Source organism: Zychaea mexicana (genome assembly GCF_025766255.1).
Source record: "Zychaea mexicana strain RSA 1403 chromosome Unknown BDB00scaffold_25, whole genome shotgun sequence".
Lineage (NCBI taxonomy): Eukaryota > Fungi > Mucoromycota > Mucoromycetes > Mucorales > Lichtheimiaceae > Zychaea > Zychaea mexicana.
Window position 1 is genome coordinate 100,217 of NW_026516688.1, and position 18,628 is coordinate 118,844.

Genomic DNA, 18,628 nt, shown 5'->3' on the forward strand with positions numbered 1-18,628 from the left:
GTGTACTACATGGTGCATGCAAGAAGAACAGAAAGTATTAAACCACACCCGACTTGTTGGGATACATGATGGGTCCTCTGCGCTTTTGTGACACGCTTCATGAATAGTCCTTTCGTTTGCCTTGACGTCAAAAAACTCTAAATGGTTCAACTGGCAAACGATGCATCGTGTAACACAATGTTAATGACTCGATGGCAACTGTCACCTTGACAACAAACAAAATGACTGGCGCACCGTGTTATTGTTCAGCAAGCTGGTATTCTCAATCGTGAAACTAGGATTGGCTTTTTAGCACGGGTTGATGAGATTACAAGAGTGAGTAACCTGTGAATATTGAGTGGCGCATGGCCTTTAAAGCATTATATAAGCGGCAGCGCCGCACACATGCATAATATATATATATATATATATACAGAACAGTGCTCTGGTAAAAAGTAAATTGTATTTTCTATCGTGTGATGAGTGTTTTTCTTGTGCATGGCTGAGATCTACAGTTTTTGTTTGGTTTCTATCGTTTGTATGCTTTGCACAACATCCCCATCCTTAAAGTCCGTGAATCCTTCAAACGACATGCCGCACTCCAAGCCCTTCTTTGCTTCCATGATATCCTTCTTGACTTGTCGTAGAGCGTCCAGTTCACCCTCCCATATCTGTTTCTTGTCCCGCAAGATTCGAACGCGTCCGTTTCTTTGGATTGCACCGTTGGTTACGCGGCAGCCAGCCACCGCTCGTGTTTCCCGCCCTTTGATACTAATGTCGAATATCTGCAAGATAGAGGCTTCGCCGACAACCTGTGTTGTGACAATCGGCGGGAGCATGTCACCCAGCTGATCTTTCACTTCTTCCAAAAGCTTGTAAATGACGGAATAGGATCGGACTGTGATCCCGCGCTTGCTCGCTTCCGCTTGTATCTTTTTATCCGCCTTGACATTGAAACCAATAACATGACCTTCGCAAGCTGCTGCGAGCTGAACATCGCCTTCGGTGATGTTGCCGACACCGCTTTCCACCACCTTGACCTGGATCTGTTTATTCCGTAAGCCGTTCAAGCAATCCACAACGGCTTCAACCGTTCCGCTGACATCGCCTACGTAGTTGTGATAGTAAGAAAGAAAGGTTTGTATGTGTTACAGGATGGTGGAGTTGCTGCACATGGTGGTTGGACAAGAAGCTATACCTTTTACGACCGCTCGGTACTCAAGAATGTCTTCCTTCTTTTCGGCGCTTTCATCTTCCTGCAGCGAAGACTGAATTGCACTCAGCCGTTTGCCTAATGATTCCGGTGGGGTGTCAATAAGGCCCTTATGGAACATGTACATTTCCTTTTTGTATTCGCGTTCGATCAAGCGTTCCTGCTCCAGTTGTTCACGTTGCTGACGACGCTTGTCATTAATCACTTGGAGGTCCTTGAGCTGTTGATCCCGTTGTTGGCGAGCTTTGCGGTTGTCAACGACCGTTTTGGCAGTACCCTAATTATAGCAAACAATGAGTTATCGGATCCAGCGCTCCGATTTGGTATGAGCACAACTACTAACCTCATCAAGCGCTTGCAACATTTCATCACCCGCTGTGGGCACTTCCTTCCATCCGATCACCTTGATGGGTGTTCCGGGCAAAGCTTCCTTGACAGGGCGACCTTGATGATCGGTCATTGATCGAACACGGCACCAAGTACGTCCTGCAACCACCGTCGACCCGGCTTTCAAGGTGCCACGTTGCACTAGCACGGTGGCCACGTTGCCACGTCCTTTCTCTACCTGTGATTCAATGACCACACCTTCGGCTCCGTTGTCTCGTTCAGCCTTGAGCTCCAGAATCTCAGACAGTGTAGAGATGGTTTCCTCGAGTTGATCAAGATTATGGCCCGTGAGACCAGATACTTCCACCGCTGGTACATCGCCTCCAATCTCTTCCAAATGCACATTGTAGCGTGCCAATTCCTGTTTCACCTTACTGGGATCCACGCCAGGTTTGTCGCACTTGTTGATGGCTACTACGATAGGCACATTGGCACTGTGTGCGTGCTCGATAGCTTCTTGCGTTTGAGGCATCACACCATCATCCGCTGCAACAACAAGAACCACAATGTCCGTCACTTGCGCACCGCGAGCACGCATTGATGAAAACGCAGCGTGTCCTGGGGTATCCAAGAATGTAATACTCTTCTTTGATGGAAGTTGGACTATATACATTGATGAGCTAACATTAAGCCCCTCCCCCCACCCCCTTTCTTTTGTTCAAACCAAATGAAAAAAAAAAGAACGATCCTTACCTGAAAATGCACCAATATGTTGAGTAATTCCACCAGCTTCACCAGCAGCAACTGATGTTTTACGCAGGGTATCCAACAAGGTCGTTTTTCCGTGATCGACATGACCCATAATGGTCACTACAGGTGGACGGAATGGTAATGAGCTCGTATCGGCGGGTGGAGGTCTAGAATGTGATGGCCGTTAGTGTCAGCTTGCGCAAGACTTGCTCTATGATAACTTAAACGTACCTTGGAAATATATCCAGAGCTTGCCGCTCATCCACAATTGGGTTCATATCCAATTGCATAGCAATCAAACTCGATTCGTCCGCATTAAGCACTGATTATCCAAAAATGTATCACTAAACAATCCGTAGTCTCAAAATCCTGTACTTCACTTACTGCGATCATGCGACGGGTTATCCATTTCCAACTCCTCCATCGTCTGAAGTGCCTGCTCTATAATAAAACTATCAGCCTTTCAAATCTGCTATAAGGAATAACATCCTATCCACCAATAAACCGCATATGTGTAATTTACCCAAGCGTATGCCGAGGATCCGAGATAAATTGGCGACATTGATGATTTCCGGTATATACACATCGCGCGTCTGTTGCTCTACTTCTGCTGCCTTCTTTTGCTTTGCTCGTAGCTTATGCATTTCCGTTTCTTCCTGCTTCATCAATACGGCCACCTTCTCTTCACGCTTTTTACGTTCTTTGCGCTGGCTCGCTGTCTCTCCAAAAGACCTTTTGCCGTTGCCGCCGCCGCCGCCGCCGCCGCTTTTAAAGCCTGTGTCTCTACTTTTGCTTTTGAATTGCTGCTGTTGCTGTTGTTGTTTTTTTTCGAGATCCGCGGGACGTGTCCAATCGCGCTTCTCGGGAACAGATCGTCGTTGATTCGCAATGCCTATGGTGGAATCTGGTTTGCTGCGTGCCCAATTGGTTTTGGTGATTTTGTTGTCGCCTTGCTTATTTGACAAGGGTCGTCCCAGCGCCGGTTGCCCGAGTTTGCCGTTGCTGCGTAGAATATAGGAATGGCTAAACCAACGTTGCTGTTTTAAGGAAACGATCGTTCTCAAAGGCTGGAGTCGTGAGCCCTGCAATAGCAGTAATCGTTGGCCGCTCATGTCAACTTATTTTTTTGGAGGTAAAAATAAAAAATAGAGAAAGAGGAGCGGAGAGAGAAGGTTATAAAAGTGTACTCGGTGTGATAAAAATTCCTGCTTATTTTTTTTGACATGTTCTACGACTTTAACATTCCTTTCCCAAGCCTTCCCAATCAAGAAGATCTCGAACGCTTAGACCGAATTTTATCACGGATACAGAGTAGTAAGTCAATTCAATGGTCGAAAGGAAAATTCTACAGACGAGCAGCATTGCCCAGAGGAATCTCACTTTGACCATTTGCTTTTTAATTCGCCCTTCTTCAGTACAAAATGCTACAGTTGCTTTTAATGTATCAACATCGGATCCGTTCACTTCTAAAGCAGTAGAGGTATTCTTTCGGTCTAACAGTATGTTAAAAAAATGATAGTGCTACAGAGAAATGACCGATTCATTTTCATATTCATAGCCGGTCAAACGCGATCAGTTTGAACGCGGCGGCGTAACACTTTTGACTCGCGTTACCATAGAAGCCGAAAACCCAAAGAAGAACTATCAAATAGTAAACAGTCGACGGTTTAAAAAAGAAAAAATTGCTTGTGTATATATAAATGAACTTACGCTCGAAATCATTATATGCAGGTATTAAGCAACGCTGCCAATCAATCGGTTGATATCCTCGCTGTGCGACCATTAACGTTGGATGCTACCAAACACGCCTGTCAAAACTACGATGTGGATATCATTTCCATCAACTGTGCATCAAAACGAGTCATACCAAACCATGCAGCAGCACAGGTGGCTACTTCGAGAGGCATCTTTTTTGAGATTTGCTATGCTCAGACATTTCACAGTAAGCAGTTGATCGTTGGGGGGGGCGGGGGCAGTGAGAGGATGGCGATGACAATGAATTTAATTTTCAAATATAGCCAAGGAACGAGCCTTGTTTTTCACAAACGTCAAGCGACTTGTTGAAGTTACGCGAGGAAATAATTTAATATTCTCAAGCGAGGCACTGCGTGCCTTGGATATTCGTCAACCTTCTGATCTGCGTATGCTGTAAGTTCGGGTGCTCGGTTTCTCTTGCCCGTTTGGTCCAGTTATTAAGTATATTTTCTCTGCAAATCATAGTGGTTTATTATTCGGTTTACGACGTGACCAAGTAGAAGCAGCTGTTGGGCACAACTGTGAACGGCTCTTGTTGAAAGCTGGTATGTGATATTCATCTTTCTCGTAGTAGTAAAGCAGTGTCACTTAGACTAACAACGGATGGCGGGTTTTAGAAACACGAAAGTCAACTGTGAGCGCAGCGATCCGAGTTGATATGATACCCTCAGCAGAAACAGTAGCACAAACGGAGAATGACAACAAGCGGAAAAGAGAAGAGGAAAACGTTGGATCCAAAAAGAAGAAAAAGGGCAAGAAACAATAAAATTTATTCATTCATTACTGACCATCAGCGCCCGCAAATCACTCTGCAAACAAGAAATCATTTCATCCTTCTCGCACAGCTTTGCGCAAAGCACGTCGTGTCGTTGTTGCAACTCTCGGTGCCGCATTGCCGAAGCCTCCTGTTCCTTGTGTAACGCACTGATTTCTTGGAATAGGATCTGCAGCTTGCGTTCGTACGTTACATTATTGCTGCTGCTGTTCGTATCATTGCCATTTTTCGCCTGCCGATGAGAAAGAGAAGGGGATGCACCATCGTCGCTCGTGTCACTGCCACTGCTATCCAAACTGCTGCTCGTTGAAGAGGAGGAAAAGACCATGGTGCGTAGCAGTGTTACCATGCGTTTCAAATGTTGTACCTCGCGCTCGAGCTTTTCCTCTCGCACCACTTCCGTCATATCGCTACTGATTATCTTGTTGTTATTGTCACTGTTGATCTTGTTGTTGTTGCTCCTCCTATGAGAGAGTGGTCCAGATGAAAGTTTGCTACTTTGGTGCTGGTGTTCTGAGAGGTAATGCTTAAGGAGCTCTTGCCGACGTTGTTGCAAATTGTCCTTGTCGCCACCAACGCCACCCTTGCCAGTGGCAACAGGTCCTTCTCCTTCAGCCGTTAGTATACTGGGGCGATGTCGTTTTGAAGAAGCTGTTGCAGGTGACCATGTTGGTATTTTAGGCTTCTTGTTGCTTGAGGGTTGCGGGGTACCGATAAATGAACCATCTAGTATTTCATCCATAGACGACCGTCGTGGTCGATGGAGTACAAGAGCACCATTTGCTTTCAACTGGTGAAAGTAGTGTTGGGGCTTTTGTTGTGAATCGTCGTAAGAAGGATATGTGTGATTATTGTGGTGGTATGAATGTGGTTGCTGGTCAGCCCGTGGTTTGAATCGAAAAAATGTAAGACGCATTGTTATGTAAGCACAAGAGAGAGAGAGAGAGAGAGAGAAGAGAGAAAGAAGCGAGACAAAATATAAAGTGAGCTTCCTTGATTACTTCTTGACAAGATGTCATGATTGAACGGGTCCACAAAAATATGTTGTGGCGCAAACAATTTGCACAACAATCCAAATTGGTCTCGCATGATCATCTAACAAATCGTACCGGTGCTGTTGGCGAGTGTTGCGCGCACACGTTTTCTATTTAGCAACTATAACAGCTTTTGATCATAGATTACAGCACTTTTTTTAGTGCTCCTATGCTTTATTTTAACCATTCATCGTAGATGGTCTTGGCATAACGGACAAGATTTTCATGCTTGCGAACCAAGTTCCGCAGAGTAGTTGCCTGCTTTTTCTCCTCATCTCCCAACGTGCTTCCAGGTAGGGTCGGCATCGACATGATAGCATGAATGTATGAGAAGATGACAGCGTCTAGCCAAGTAGGCTCACTATACAATACGCAAGAGCACAGGAGCAAGAAAAAAAGTGTTATGATTCTGATGAATGTGAGAAAAATTGAAACGAACAGGCTTACCTAGAGCCGTAAAAGTATGCACTGTCGCCCAATTTAATGGACAGGGCTTCTAGTGCCTGTGCCGCATCTTTGTAAATCTATAACATCATGAATGTTTTTTAAGTAACCTCACTTGATATAAAAATGACAGATTCCTAATCTACTACTTGACCAGTGATAGCAAAAAAAGGAAAAACGCACCTCTTCACGGACCAAAATGTCCCGATCAGTCAACAATTCGTGTACCACCTCATTTTGCTTCTGATAGGCCAAAAGATGGTTTATCGGTCCAGGAACATGGCCGTAATAAGCCTTTGATGTGATTTCCGAGTAATTGAGGGGCTCAAGCCATGCTGAAAAGAGCTATTTGTTTTGAGAAATTTAAGTAACGTGTATCCATTTCCCCCCCCCCCAAGGTTAAAGTTAAATTTGATGTTACCCATGCGGCGTGCAACTTTGTACGAGCCAATGCAATGAATGCTTTAGCTTGTTCACTGTCAGCTATTGATGCCAATGCTTTTGTCTTGTTCTATATTTGACAGCAACGCTTTTTTAGTCACGATGATCCCTCTTTCATCCACATCTGCTCCTAGAATGAAACAAGCCGTACCCTTTCAGAAACCCATTTGTGAATTTGATCCGTGTCGTAAACAGCGCCTGTTACAGTTGCTAGATATGGCAGCTTTCCTGTATACACGCAGAAGATTTTACCTCTTGTATGAGCTTTATGAACTGTTTTTCTTTTTTTTGTCGTTATACATGAACACGTTACCAGAGGGTGAACTGTTGGGCTCGTTATTGTTCTTTGCTTCAAACTCAATATCACAAAACTTTAGGTAGATCTAGCAACACATGAAAAAAAAAAAAGGTATACATTAACCAGTTTTGCTTATGCTTCACATTGCCTAAAGACCAACAAAAAAGAGACCTGGAAAGAGAGAATGTGGTATGTACAAAAAGAAACATACCTGCATTTGCAAACATTCCACGTCGAAACTACCCCATGAATTCCTCCAACCGGGCCCGTAAATATATAGCGTGTCGTGTGTTAATTTCGGACGTTCGTAGACGGGTGGATAGACCTTTAACGGAAAGCTTTTTAATTTGAGAAACTCAAGAAATGGAGGAAGTTCGATCGTTGGCAACTGGGGCCATTGTGTAGGTTGATCGGCAGTCGTCGACATGGTTGTAGCGTATTCAAAAAAACAAAAAAGTAGGGCTGTCTTTTCCAGAGCGTCGCACGCCCGGGATTTGCATTGATGTTGGTGACTGTTGCTGCCAAAATTAATCAATTGGAAAGTTGAATCACGCAGTGGTATTATACACACACACAGCCGTTTTCCATGGTGCTTTCGTTTGATGATATGGGAGATCATGTCACCGCGTATTATCTGTGGCCATATATGTGTATGTATTGCTCATCCAATATAACCAACCTCAGTGTGCACACACACACACACACACACACACTGATGTGAAGGCAGCAGAGATAAAGAATTCGTATTTTCAGATCATGTTAAGATAAATTAGCTTGCTTTATGATAGCCGCAAGACGCTTATAATCTGCTAGCAATTCAGCTACTTCTCCAATCTTCAGTTCATCCACCGACTTCTTATCCAAAAACTTTTGCAAAGGCCCATCCACCGTATTCGTTCTGGGATTATTGACGGAATGGATAAATTGTGAGGGTGCTTGTAACAGTGCATGAAATGCTGCATCCGGTCGAGACTATTTTTGATTGTAGTCAAACGTTTAGCATCCTATCACAGAGTCCTTATCGGTATGAAGAATTCTAGTATATCCGTACCCTTATTCGACTGTCCTTAGGCTCTTCTTTAGGTGCACTGCCACTCGGCATGTCTTTTAATTCGCTTTCATTAATCGATGTTGCCCGTACACGATTGATCACTTGATCCATCATAGAGCCACTACTGGTCGATGTGGAGCTCGAAAGCGGTGCAGGTCCCTTTGCACCATCTCGCTGCCATAACCTGCCAATTCCATCAAACATCCTATATGAGCTGTCCATGACATCCGACATAATCTTTAGGCCTCCTGGTGCTCCAAGCTCGCTTGCTCTTTGTTGGTGCTGCTGTGGACTCGGTGGTAAGGAGTTTGGTTTAGATGGAACGACAGGTGCGTTGAAATCGGTCACGTTGCTACAATATATAAAGTAAAAAACAACATTCAATTCTCCCATTTTCATTGACACGTAGTTATATAAAAATAAACCTCACCTAAGCACCTTGTCGGCAGATAGTCCAAGACCAACAAGGTTTGTAGTCTCCAGAAAAGAGATTGCAGCCATCTTATCGTAGAAAAGAAACATGTTGTTAATATAGATCACAACAAACACTTTTAAAAGTTATGAACATACAATGTTTGTGAGACAGTAGCTCTCTTGACCAGCAACCCGAGACGGTCGTCGGAAACGTTGGATGAACCGTAGATTTGACAGAAAGTTGGGTGGATTCGACTTGACAATCGTGAAAATGAGGAGTGGCAATAACACATCTGCGCTAGCTGACCGAAGGCTTTGGTGATCCGACGCAGGTGTACTAACGTTAGCAGCTGCTGTATCAAGGGCGGGCGCTGTTGGTAGCTTCTTGTCACTAGAAGTCGTCGAAGTAGTGTCAGCAGAAAGAGCACCAGAAAGTGGCTCAAATGGTTCTGCTTTTTCGTCGGTGCTATCAGTGATAGGTGGGTCGCTGGATGCTGGTTTGGTCGACTTGTGCACCTCTTCGTCATTGACAGTTGACATTGCTTGTTTCATCTCTTGGACCACTTCCAGATCGCCATCCAATCTTGCCTTCCGATACCTTTCTGCGAATTTTTCAATAGCATCTGCATATGTAATTCACCTTGTCAATGACTGCGGCAATATTTTTCCTCAAATAAAATCTGCAAAAGAATGTCTGGACATACCAACAATAATCTGATGTGTTCTGACCAGTCCAGTCAGTTTTCCTTTTGCATCCGGAATCGAGTTCAATTGCTGAAGTTGTAAACCAGCTTCCTTTACTACGATTTCAATGTCGTCCGTTTCCGATTGATCTTCGACAATAACACCGAGGTGCTCCAGGTTGAGATCCAATAAATTTAATGCAGCAATGCGAGACTCAAGTGCCTCGTCCTGTAGTGACTCGTCGCCTCCTGGGGTGGCAAACAAACTGCTCCAAAAACCCCGTGAGTTTCAATGGCAAACATCTCTGCACGCATATCATGCTCATGCAAAAAGGAGGAAAAGAGGTAGAATTACCAGTCATAAAGCTCGTAGCATATATAGGATTCGACTTTGTCGATGTTTTCGTCGTCCATATCACTAGAAAGCTCATCCAAAAGATCTAGCATAGCACCACTAGCTTGATCCAGATTACGTGGCGGCCGTTTTCGATAGGTTTTTATGAACCTATTGCAAAAATTTAATGCATGCCCTAAGTAGCTGCTCCATACCTGCAACTTACTCGCTGACTCGTGGATCCTTTCCCGCCGTATCAGATAAATGCGTGATATTCAACGAGTTCATATTTTTGCTTTTCTCTGCGTGAGATTCGGCCCAATCAATCACTTCTGCTTTCGATATCGGTTTCTGTATTAACATTGTTGTGATGGATTTATCGTCACGCAGAGGCAGCTGTACATGACTGGCTAGGATGTTGTATTTTGGGCAATCTGCGTTGACAGATGACGGGTCCAAGCTGAAAGTGTCAAAGAGAGTTCTTTTGCTGAGAGAAAAATTAGAAAGAAAAAGGTTGGAAAATGAGACATAAAGCAATGGTCATCCTTTCTCCATTGATATATGACTTACTTTTTAGCAGGTGACCCACTCATGATGGATGAAATCTCTCTCTCACTAGGCAGCAGACCTAATGCCACGAACTGATCACTAGTATGAGCATGCACATAAGGTCAGCCTTGATCCCATGCTTCATTCTATATCTCTATCCACTTCTTTCCCTACTTTTGAAATATGCCTCGAATTCCGCTAAGCGATATGACTTGATCATGATTGCCTTGATAGACAATGACGTGATCTTGAATAAACTCGCGGTCAATGATAGCTGAAGGATGTGAAGGTTGTGACACCGGCAGCAACAGTAAAGCCTATTCCTTTTTGTTTTAGTTAAAAACGCCCCTTTTCTTTCATCCAACTTTTATTTTCTCTTTCATAGCTCAACCAGATTAAAAAAAAAAAAGGAATAGCTCCAACCTTTTCACGTGTCAACAAAAGATCAATAATGTCATCAAACTCGCCATCGTCTGCTGCTCTGAGACGCGATAATGCAAGCATGCCCCACGAATTCGTAGGGACGGGTATAGAAAAGGAGGAGGTGAAGGACGAAGCGGAAGATGACGAAAAGCTCGTCTGCAGACTTGAGAAACTGGGACGCTTCATTGACGATGTCGATCGCAGCAAAGTGTCGGCACTTGCCATGCGTTGTAAAAAATTAGTTGACTTGTTAGTGTCGCCTGCTGTTGAGGTTGCCGTCGAGGACGATGGTGCAGAAGTAGTGATTCGTTCAGTGGCATTGTTTGATGACAATGATGCTGGTAACGCTGAAGGATTAGGTGCTTCGGGCCGGCGAAATGAATCGAAACGAAACATCTGGGTGTACGCCCAAATGAGAAGAAGGAGTCGTGTAAAGTAATGGTAGCCATCAATGCATTCTCTTCCCTTTAAGCTTCAACCTCCGCGCATAAAACCGAACGGCTGTGTCCAGATGATATTTTGTTGCTTTGCTGTAGACTGTAAGCAGTATACATCCGTGAATACTATGTTGCACAGCATGTTAAACTTTGTTTAGAGTCCTTTCTAGATGAAGTATGACACACTCATAACATAATACAGCTATTTAAAAAGTTTCATCAAACAAGACTTTCCGATGAAGTATATACGCCAATCCCAGAATATACCAAAAGAATCCAAGAAGCTGGATGCCTTTTGATGTTTAATATGTTATCCTACAGATAAGATAGCCTCGCTTGAAAAAAACTACTGTAGAATTATATCAGTCTAAGGCTACGGAACATGATTTTGTTAATGCCCTAATTGGACGCTTAGTTCTCTGTGTAATCATTTCGGTATCAGTTAGTAATAGTTAGTTGGTTTGGCGTCGTTTTACTACTGCAGATACTAATGTGTCGACGTAAAAAGAAAGTTCTTCTAGAAAGTGAAGTACGGTATTACTTGGCAGTTTTCGAGCTTTATCCTTGAACTCAGGTCGAGCTGAGATCATAACTGTGCATGATAGAGATACCACGCATGATGTCACGCATATCTAAGCACACATCGTAAAAACCTTCGTAGGGATGATGAGCATTTATTGAACACACGTACGAACGCAGAGTAAATGGTGGTAATAGAAAACAAGATGTACGAAAGTCAACAGTAGATGATGCAAAATGCTCTATTGTGTTTGCATAAGTCTTCTCGATAACACATAAACGATCTTTTTTCATGCAAAGAGACTAAATTAACTGTGTCTGATTGGTTTAAATTATCACCACATATCTTGCCATCACCACGCATGTTGAATCATTCTCATGGCCACTTTGCTTTGTTACTGCCACCGCTTCTCACTGCCGCTCATACAAAGCTTTGTTGTGTCATTAGACATTTGTATTTTGCTGTGTATGATACAGAATTTGGAAAAACATCGAATTTACGTGTAGAGTGAATTAGATGGGACAAGCGTCCAGTGCAAGATGTGTCACAGTGTTGCGTAACGCTGCGAAATGTCTCTACTGTATATAGCTCTTCGCTTTCTATTATTTGCGCAACCCTTCAAAGAACAAACAAGTACACTGCAAGTGTAGTTGGGTAAGACCTTTAAGTATACAATGTAATAGCACCAGGCAGCTATATGACCGACTATATGCCAATATCATTCTTAGTGTTTTTCGGTCCGCCGTCGTGTCGGCCAGTTTTAAATCGTTTAGAGCGATCCACCTAGCAATGTACGAGTACATTTGATAATCTGGAAAGCGTCCACTGAGCCGATAAAGGATGTGTAGTAGATAGCCATTTGGTGCGCACTTCATAGAAGATTATTTGGTCTCTCATCCTTGTATATCTTTTTTGCTCAACATTTGCTACTAAATTCCATCGCTTGGTGAACCTAACAATTTGCAAAGTCATATTTCTGCCTTCTTAGCTACGTACTCTTGTTTCATATGAAGCTATATTCTTTTAAGGAGGATACAACTGTACGTGGATGGCCTAATTTGCTTTGACCATCGTCTTGGGTTGCACCGCCCGGGTGAACTTGGCTCTCTTTTTCCCTACCAATCAGATCTCCACAAACGCAGGCTCAAGGAGTTCGGACGGTTGAAAAGAAAAACAGAAAAGCTTTTTGCCTTTTTAGGGTTTAAAGTAAGTTCACAATGTATTTGACTGTACACCCAATAATGGAGGTTGACCGATAGCTGTTTCATTGTATTATCATATAAATCTCACATGGTACACACAATATTGTTTGTGGAACTTCTGACAGGTAACTTTTACGGGCAATTCAATATGCTGTCGCTTGCCTGATCGCACCTAATAAGTATGCACGTATCAAGAAGTACAGCACAATGAATCATTTCATCGTATAAATTATACTTTATTGGCGTTGCACAACAAAGAAAATCCTCAAGTTCGCTGCTACAAGGGAAATCAGGGCAAGAGAGAGAGAGAGCGGAAGAGAGGAGTATGGTCTTACAGAGCAGCAAAGTCTAGGTAATAAAGGTGCAATTTAGTGTGTACGTAACGATTCTCTTTTGCATCAGCTTGTCGTCATTAAGAAGTTGTGCGGAGTACTCTTATATCCTGGTAAAACAAATTAGTGCAGCCAAGACGATCACACTACCCCTTAAAACATTTCACTTGTGCGCATGCATGTTGCATCCTTTATAGAGCTAATGCTAAATGCTCCAGGTAGATCGAAAAGTAGATAGATCATAGCCTTATGCAAGACATAGCAGCAGAAAAAAACAAGAGTTTCTCGTTTATTTTTTTGTGTATAGCGTGTGTGACGCTACGCTATTATTTTTCTTGCTGACTATTATGGTGATGCATGGTCGATCGAAAAATCAAGTCGGCAACTGGTGCTACGGTGCACAATGAATAAAGTTACGCGCCTTGACCATTTCGCGACAAATGTGCAAACCAACGAACGAAAAGTGCAAACCCGGGCTAAAGAAAGGAGAGAGCGAGAGAGCGGCATTTTTTAATTACTGTTTGTTAGCGGATACGCCCAAGATGTTTAGGCTGAAACAAAGGATTTTGCAGGTGTGTTTGGTAATAGGAGGTCTGTTAATATTTGCACACAGGCACATCGCATACAGAAATTAAGAGAGAATGAGCGAGTGCAGTGTGGGGTGCCTCCCGCTATTTCTGTTACATGGAAAGTGAAGAGTAAAGTCGGGTTGGTATTTTTAGTACGTACAGAGTGTCTTGCCAAAGTGGTAGTCATGAGAAAACACTTAATGCAGCAACACACTAAAATGCGTACCCGCCTTTTTCCTTTTCGTCCCCTCTGTGGGTTTTTCTTTTCATCTTTTTTTTTTTTTTACTTTTCCTCTCTTCAGTTTCATGGCGAGAAAGCAGCTGTAGATAAATATCAAACATATCGTAGATATCGCATATACCTTTCAGTCCTTTTCATTCTTCTTAGACTAGTATGGACAGCCACCATCGTCCATCGCAGCCACACCAGCCTCAGCATCCACAGTTCTATACGCCTGCACTCAATCAGAGCGCCTTCGCCAGTAGCTCAGCGACAGCCACAGACCATAATTACTTGCTGCAAGCACAGCCAGCACAACGACCACGACGCCAGAAATCGCTAGTTCGACCTGAACGTGAACGCATCGATGAAACACATCGACAGTACCATTATCGACGCCATGCCAGTAAACGGGGTGTGGCCCCAAGCACCACTGGAAATCAGCCTTTAGAGAGACGGGTAACGGGACGTAAACAGAGCCTTGTACGACGCGGCAGAAGCATCTTGGGCCGTGAAGAAAAAGACGAAGACGACGATCCACGGAGGCATATTGGCGCCAGTGTTTCCGGCGGCGGAGGCGCAGAAGGAGCAGTTAATACAGAATCCGACCAGGGCAGCTTTTGGAGCCGGTTACCGAATCCCTGGCTTTTCTACTGCCGTATCTTAACTTGCTGCATTCCAGGCAGCTTATTGACGGCATGTGGTAAGAGATTATTTAGTTTGATGCACCATACATGCAAACACAAAAGGGCGCTAAATCAAGGACAATGCTCACTCTATCAGGTATACCCGAGGGTCCTGCTCATATGGCATGGCGAGAAAAGATCGGCCTGCTTTCGTTCATCGCTGTGGTGATGGGATTTGTCGGCTTCTTGACGTTTGGTTTCACACAAGCAGTCTGCCCTACCCCACCTTTGTCAGTGCAAGGCGGAGAAGTCAGCGCTGGCTACCTGATCATTAGCGGTTGGGCCTACTTGCTGTCTGACTGGAACGGTCATCCTCCGATCAGTGACCTAACGAGCGAAAACACCAACATCATGTACCCGCCCGTCAACGCTGGTGGCATGGATGCTTCCTTCCTCTTTCAGGACGCCCAATCTGCGTGCTCCGACGTTCTTGGCAGTGGCCCTATATATTTCCCATGTCAGTTGTTCAATCCCAACGAAACATCTTCCGCACCAGATCCATCACAGTTCTCAAACCAAACAGCTTGCCATGTTTCGTCCTCTGCTCGTTCAATGTACAATGACTTTAAAACTCAGGGCGTGCCAAAATCTCAAGGAGGGTTCGACAAGGCCGCACGTGTGTACTATGATTGGGATCGGATCAATGCTGGGAGTCGTCTCATGATATATAACGGGTATGGTTTATAAGGGACTGCTTCAATGAAGCTAATGTATAAGATAATGAGAACGCTAACATGATGCAAAATCTACTTTAAAAGGGATGTTCTAAATTTGGCTCTCCTTCAATCTTTACCCTCGGATACCAGCTATCCTAGTGGTGGCTTGATCGAAACTATCCTCGCCGATGAAGCGTCGTTTGCCGGCAAAGACATGACACGCGCTATGGCGTCGCGGAGGAGCGATATAGACTGGGAGAAGGAAGCGGAGTGTTTGGCAGCAACGATCAAGGTCGGATCACTAGATACGCTTAGCATTGGCTGCATGGCATCCCAAATTGTGCTATACCTTTCCCTGTGCGTTATTATCGGTGTAATTTTCACAAAGTTTGCACTGGCTGTTACGTTTGGATGGTTATTGTCATGGCGACTTGGCAATTTTAAAGAAGGCGGTTCCTATGCGGACCGTATGAAACGCCAAGCTGAAATCGAAGATTGGAGTCGTAACATAACAACCCAAGGCCCTATTCCAAAATCCTACATGCAGTCGCAGACAAATCAAAACAAAAAGAAGAGCATTCTGCCACAAACTTCAAGGTTTACACAGCCACAGCACGGGATCACACGTTTCGATGCTGAACGGGCTCCTACTCCGTATTGGAAAGCACCTTCCACGTAAGTTTTCTGTTCTATACCCTTCTTATGGCATTTAGCTAACAACAGTTCCTTTTACGGCTGCATTATAGTGCGGCATTGAGCCGTCAGTCTCTGTACATGACACCTACTACACCCTCTAGTCGATTCTTTTCATCAACACCAGGCGACTTGACTCCCCGGCGCTCGTCGATTTCGTCTTCGGATATGTCATCGTCGGCTACCACAACAACATGTCCTTTCCCGCTTTCGCCACATGTTGTACAGCAGCCATCATCAGATTACATGCCTTTCAAGTTCCCTCTTGCACATACTATCTGTCTCGTCACCTGCTATTCAGAAGGCGAAGAGGGCATTCGCACGACACTCGACTCCATTGCTACAAGCGACTATCCCAGCTCACACAAGCTTATTCTTGTCATCTGTGACGGTATTATTACCGGTCACGGAAACACTCAGTCTACCCCGGATGCCTGTATATCCATGATGCGCGACTTTGTTGTTCCACCAGAACAAGTCCAGCCTGCAGCCTATGTTGCCATTGCTGATGGCTCCAAACAGAACAACATGGCCAAGGTGTATGCAGGATACTATAGATACAAAGACGAAACGGTGGACCCTGCGCATCAACAGCGTGTCCCCATGGTGACCATTGTCAAGTGCGGCACTCCCGAAGAATCTACGGAAGCGAAGCCCGGAAACCGTGGAAAACGTGACTCGCAGATCGTACTCATGCAGTTTATGCAAAAGGTGATCTTCGACGAGCGTCTTACTCAGATGGAGTACGAGTTCTTCAACAGCATCTGGAGAGTAACCGGTGTCCCTGCTGATAGCTATGAGATCTGTCTCATGGTGGATGCAGATACAAAACTCTATCCTGATGCCCTGACACGCATGATTTCATGCTGTGTCAAGGACCCGGAAATCTCAGGGCTGTGCGGCGAAACAAAGATTGCCAATAAGACCGATAGTTGGGTTAGCATGATTCAAGGTAAGCAGTAGCCTTTTTTTCCGTTCTTTTTTTATTACTAGTTTTATTTTTAGAAAAGCTAAAAAAGCATTATAGTGTTCGAGTACTATATCTCCCATCATATGAACAAGGCATTTGAAGCTATCTTTGGCGGTGTCACGTGTCTGCCAGGATGTTTCTGCATGTATCGCATCAAGGCTCCCAAGGGTCCAACGGGCTATTGGGTGCCCGTTCTTGCTAACCCGGATGTAGTTCAACATTACTCTGAAAATGTCGTCGATACGCTGCACAAAAAGAACTTGCTTTTGCTAGGCGAGGATCGATACCTTTCCACGCTCATGCTAAAGATTTTTCCAAATCGTAAAATGATGTTTGTTCCTCAGGCAGTGTAAGTTGTTGTATCCATCTTCGATATATGCAACCATGACTATCGTGACCAGATATAAAAATTGACATAATCTACATCTTCAGTTGCAAGACCGTGGTTCCTGACAGCTTCAAGGTGCTCCTCTCGCAACGACGTCGATGGATCAATTCAACCATCCACAATTTAATGGAACTTTTGTTTGTCCACGACTTGTGCGGTACATTCTGTTTCTCAATGCAATTTGTTGTCTTTATGGAACTTGTCGGTACACTTGCATTACCAGCCGCTATCGCATTCACGCTCTATCTCATCATTTTGGCGATTATTGGAAAGCCTGCCCTCATCCCACTTATCTTGCTCGCACTCATTCTCGGTCTCCCAGCAGTATTGATCGTAATGACGAGTCGCAAGATTGTATACGTTGGATGGATGCTTATTTATCTAATCAGTCTGCCTATATGGAACTTTGTCCTGCCCATGTACGCATATTGGCATTTTGATGACTTTTCATGGGGTGATACCCGTAAGATCGAAGGCAGTGAAAAGGATCGTGGACATGGTGACCGAAAGGGCGAATTCGATACGAGTCGCATTGTCATGAAGAAATGGAACGAGTACGAAAAGGAACGGCGGATCAACCTTGCTATGCAGCATAATTTACCCGTGCCACGGTTCTTGGAGCGTCCCAGAAGTGTCGATATCTTTAAGGAAGCTTTGCTTACACGGTCTTTGAATAAAAAGGGCGGATCAACAGGCTCAAGCGACAGTGAAGCGCCGCTCACTGAAATGGATTTCCAACCGATTCGACATCCTCCTGTGCAGTTATCAGATCCACCAGTTCCAATGACTTCTCTCAGCTTGCGAGACGAACGTCCTTCACCACCAGCAACTACTGTGCCTATAGAACCGCTGTTGATGATGAGAAACCAGCCGAGTACATCGTTGTCGTCGTCGTCTCCACTCGACTGGGCCAACCCAGCACCCCATCATGGGATTGCTCAACCCAAGGGATTCTCTGCGACTCCTACTCCAGAGCGAATACGTGCGGGGCCGTCATCAGCTGCCTCGCCAATGTCACTGCATCCCAAGACTAGTACTGGCTCGTCTTCATCCGATCGTTCGGTACCACAGCACAGCTCCCCTCTGTCGCAGAGCAGTACACCGACACCAGAGCGAATTGACACGCCATTACCACAAAAGCAGCCAGCTCAACCTCAACCTCAAAGTTCTATTGAAAGCATCACCATTAGTGGTAGCAGTAGCAATACCCCGGGACCATCCGCCGCTCCTTCTACACCCAATCCCAAATCGGTGCCACCTAAAGGCAATACATCACCCTTGGCAACAGCTACCCCAATAACATCTACTAACAATACAGCCGCAGCACCTGCACCTCCACCAAAAGACAAAAACCTTCCTCGACCAAAGCCTTGTACCACAGCGTTATCCGCTAAACCCCCACAGCCTCCCCCTCATGAAGATTAGCCTCACCCTTAAATAGTTGTATCTATACTTAGTTGTATATTCCGATTCATGTGTATAAAA

General features: G+C 44.6%; 7 protein-coding genes across 7 annotated transcripts; 2 read left to right on the top strand and 5 right to left on the bottom strand.

The window, feature by feature from the left end:
* Window positions 1–422: 422 nt before the first annotated feature.
* BDB00DRAFT_816915 (uncharacterized protein) lies at window positions 423–3,451 on the bottom strand. The gene is made up of 7 exons (XM_053123025.1): window positions 2,793–3,451; window positions 2,654–2,710; window positions 2,501–2,591; window positions 2,273–2,436; window positions 1,536–2,182; window positions 1,178–1,469; window positions 423–1,087 (listed from the first exon to the last, which is right to left on the bottom strand). Exons 1-7 carry the CDS (start codon window positions 3,379–3,381, stop codon window positions 489–491), a joined length of 2,439 nt encoding a protein of 812 aa, XP_052981015.1. The 5' UTR covers window positions 3,382–3,451; the 3' UTR covers window positions 423–488.
* A 41-nt stretch (window positions 3,452–3,492) lies between these two features.
* Window positions 3,493–4,790, top strand: BDB00DRAFT_761276 (RNase P subunit p30-domain-containing protein; the record flags this gene model as incomplete). The annotated part of the gene is made up of 7 exons (XM_053119255.1): window positions 3,493–3,583; window positions 3,685–3,749; window positions 3,828–3,920; window positions 4,001–4,211; window positions 4,288–4,417; window positions 4,490–4,569; window positions 4,642–4,790. 7 exons carry the CDS (start codon window positions 3,493–3,495, stop codon window positions 4,788–4,790), a joined length of 819 nt encoding a protein of 272 aa, XP_052981016.1.
* BDB00DRAFT_927954 (uncharacterized protein) lies at window positions 4,776–5,813 on the bottom strand. Its single transcript, XM_053128908.1, has one exon. The coding sequence runs from the start codon at window positions 5,713–5,715 to the stop codon at window positions 4,798–4,800; it is 918 nt and encodes a 305-aa protein (XP_052981017.1). The 5' UTR covers window positions 5,716–5,813; the 3' UTR covers window positions 4,776–4,797.
* Window positions 5,814–5,881: 68 nt separating this feature from the next.
* Window positions 5,882–7,566, bottom strand: BDB00DRAFT_955201 (uncharacterized protein). Its single transcript, XM_053129647.1, has 7 exons — window positions 7,228–7,566; window positions 7,032–7,101; window positions 6,870–6,946; window positions 6,699–6,788; window positions 6,461–6,622; window positions 6,281–6,357; window positions 5,882–6,194 (listed from the first exon to the last, which is right to left on the bottom strand). Exons 1-7 carry the CDS (start codon window positions 7,441–7,443, stop codon window positions 6,008–6,010), a joined length of 879 nt encoding a protein of 292 aa, XP_052981018.1. The 5' UTR covers window positions 7,444–7,566; the 3' UTR covers window positions 5,882–6,007.
* A 145-nt stretch (window positions 7,567–7,711) lies between these two features.
* Window positions 7,712–10,011, bottom strand: BDB00DRAFT_816923 (uncharacterized protein). Its single transcript, XM_053123026.1, has 7 exons — window positions 9,725–10,011; window positions 9,520–9,669; window positions 9,186–9,430; window positions 8,638–9,104; window positions 8,498–8,568; window positions 8,068–8,419; window positions 7,712–7,988 (listed from the first exon to the last, which is right to left on the bottom strand). The coding sequence occupies exons 1-7, from the start codon at window positions 9,859–9,861 to the stop codon at window positions 7,776–7,778; spliced, it is 1,635 nt and encodes a 544-aa protein (XP_052981019.1). The 5' UTR covers window positions 9,862–10,011; the 3' UTR covers window positions 7,712–7,775.
* Window positions 10,012–10,345: 334 nt separating this feature from the next.
* BDB00DRAFT_816925 (uncharacterized protein) lies at window positions 10,346–11,110 on the bottom strand. Its single transcript, XM_053123027.1, has one exon. The coding sequence runs from the start codon at window positions 10,864–10,866 to the stop codon at window positions 10,384–10,386; it is 483 nt and encodes a 160-aa protein (XP_052981020.1). The 5' UTR covers window positions 10,867–11,110; the 3' UTR covers window positions 10,346–10,383.
* Window positions 11,111–13,924: 2,814 nt separating this feature from the next.
* Window positions 13,925–18,568, top strand: BDB00DRAFT_871036 (chitin synthase-domain-containing protein; the record flags this gene model as incomplete). The annotated part of the gene is made up of 6 exons (XM_053126779.1): window positions 13,925–14,453; window positions 14,534–15,110; window positions 15,195–15,767; window positions 15,839–16,737; window positions 16,813–17,104; window positions 17,188–18,568. The coding sequence occupies 6 exons, from the start codon at window positions 13,925–13,927 to the stop codon at window positions 18,566–18,568; spliced, it is 4,251 nt and encodes a 1,416-aa protein (XP_052981021.1).
* Between the last annotated feature and the right edge of the window lie 60 nt (window positions 18,569–18,628).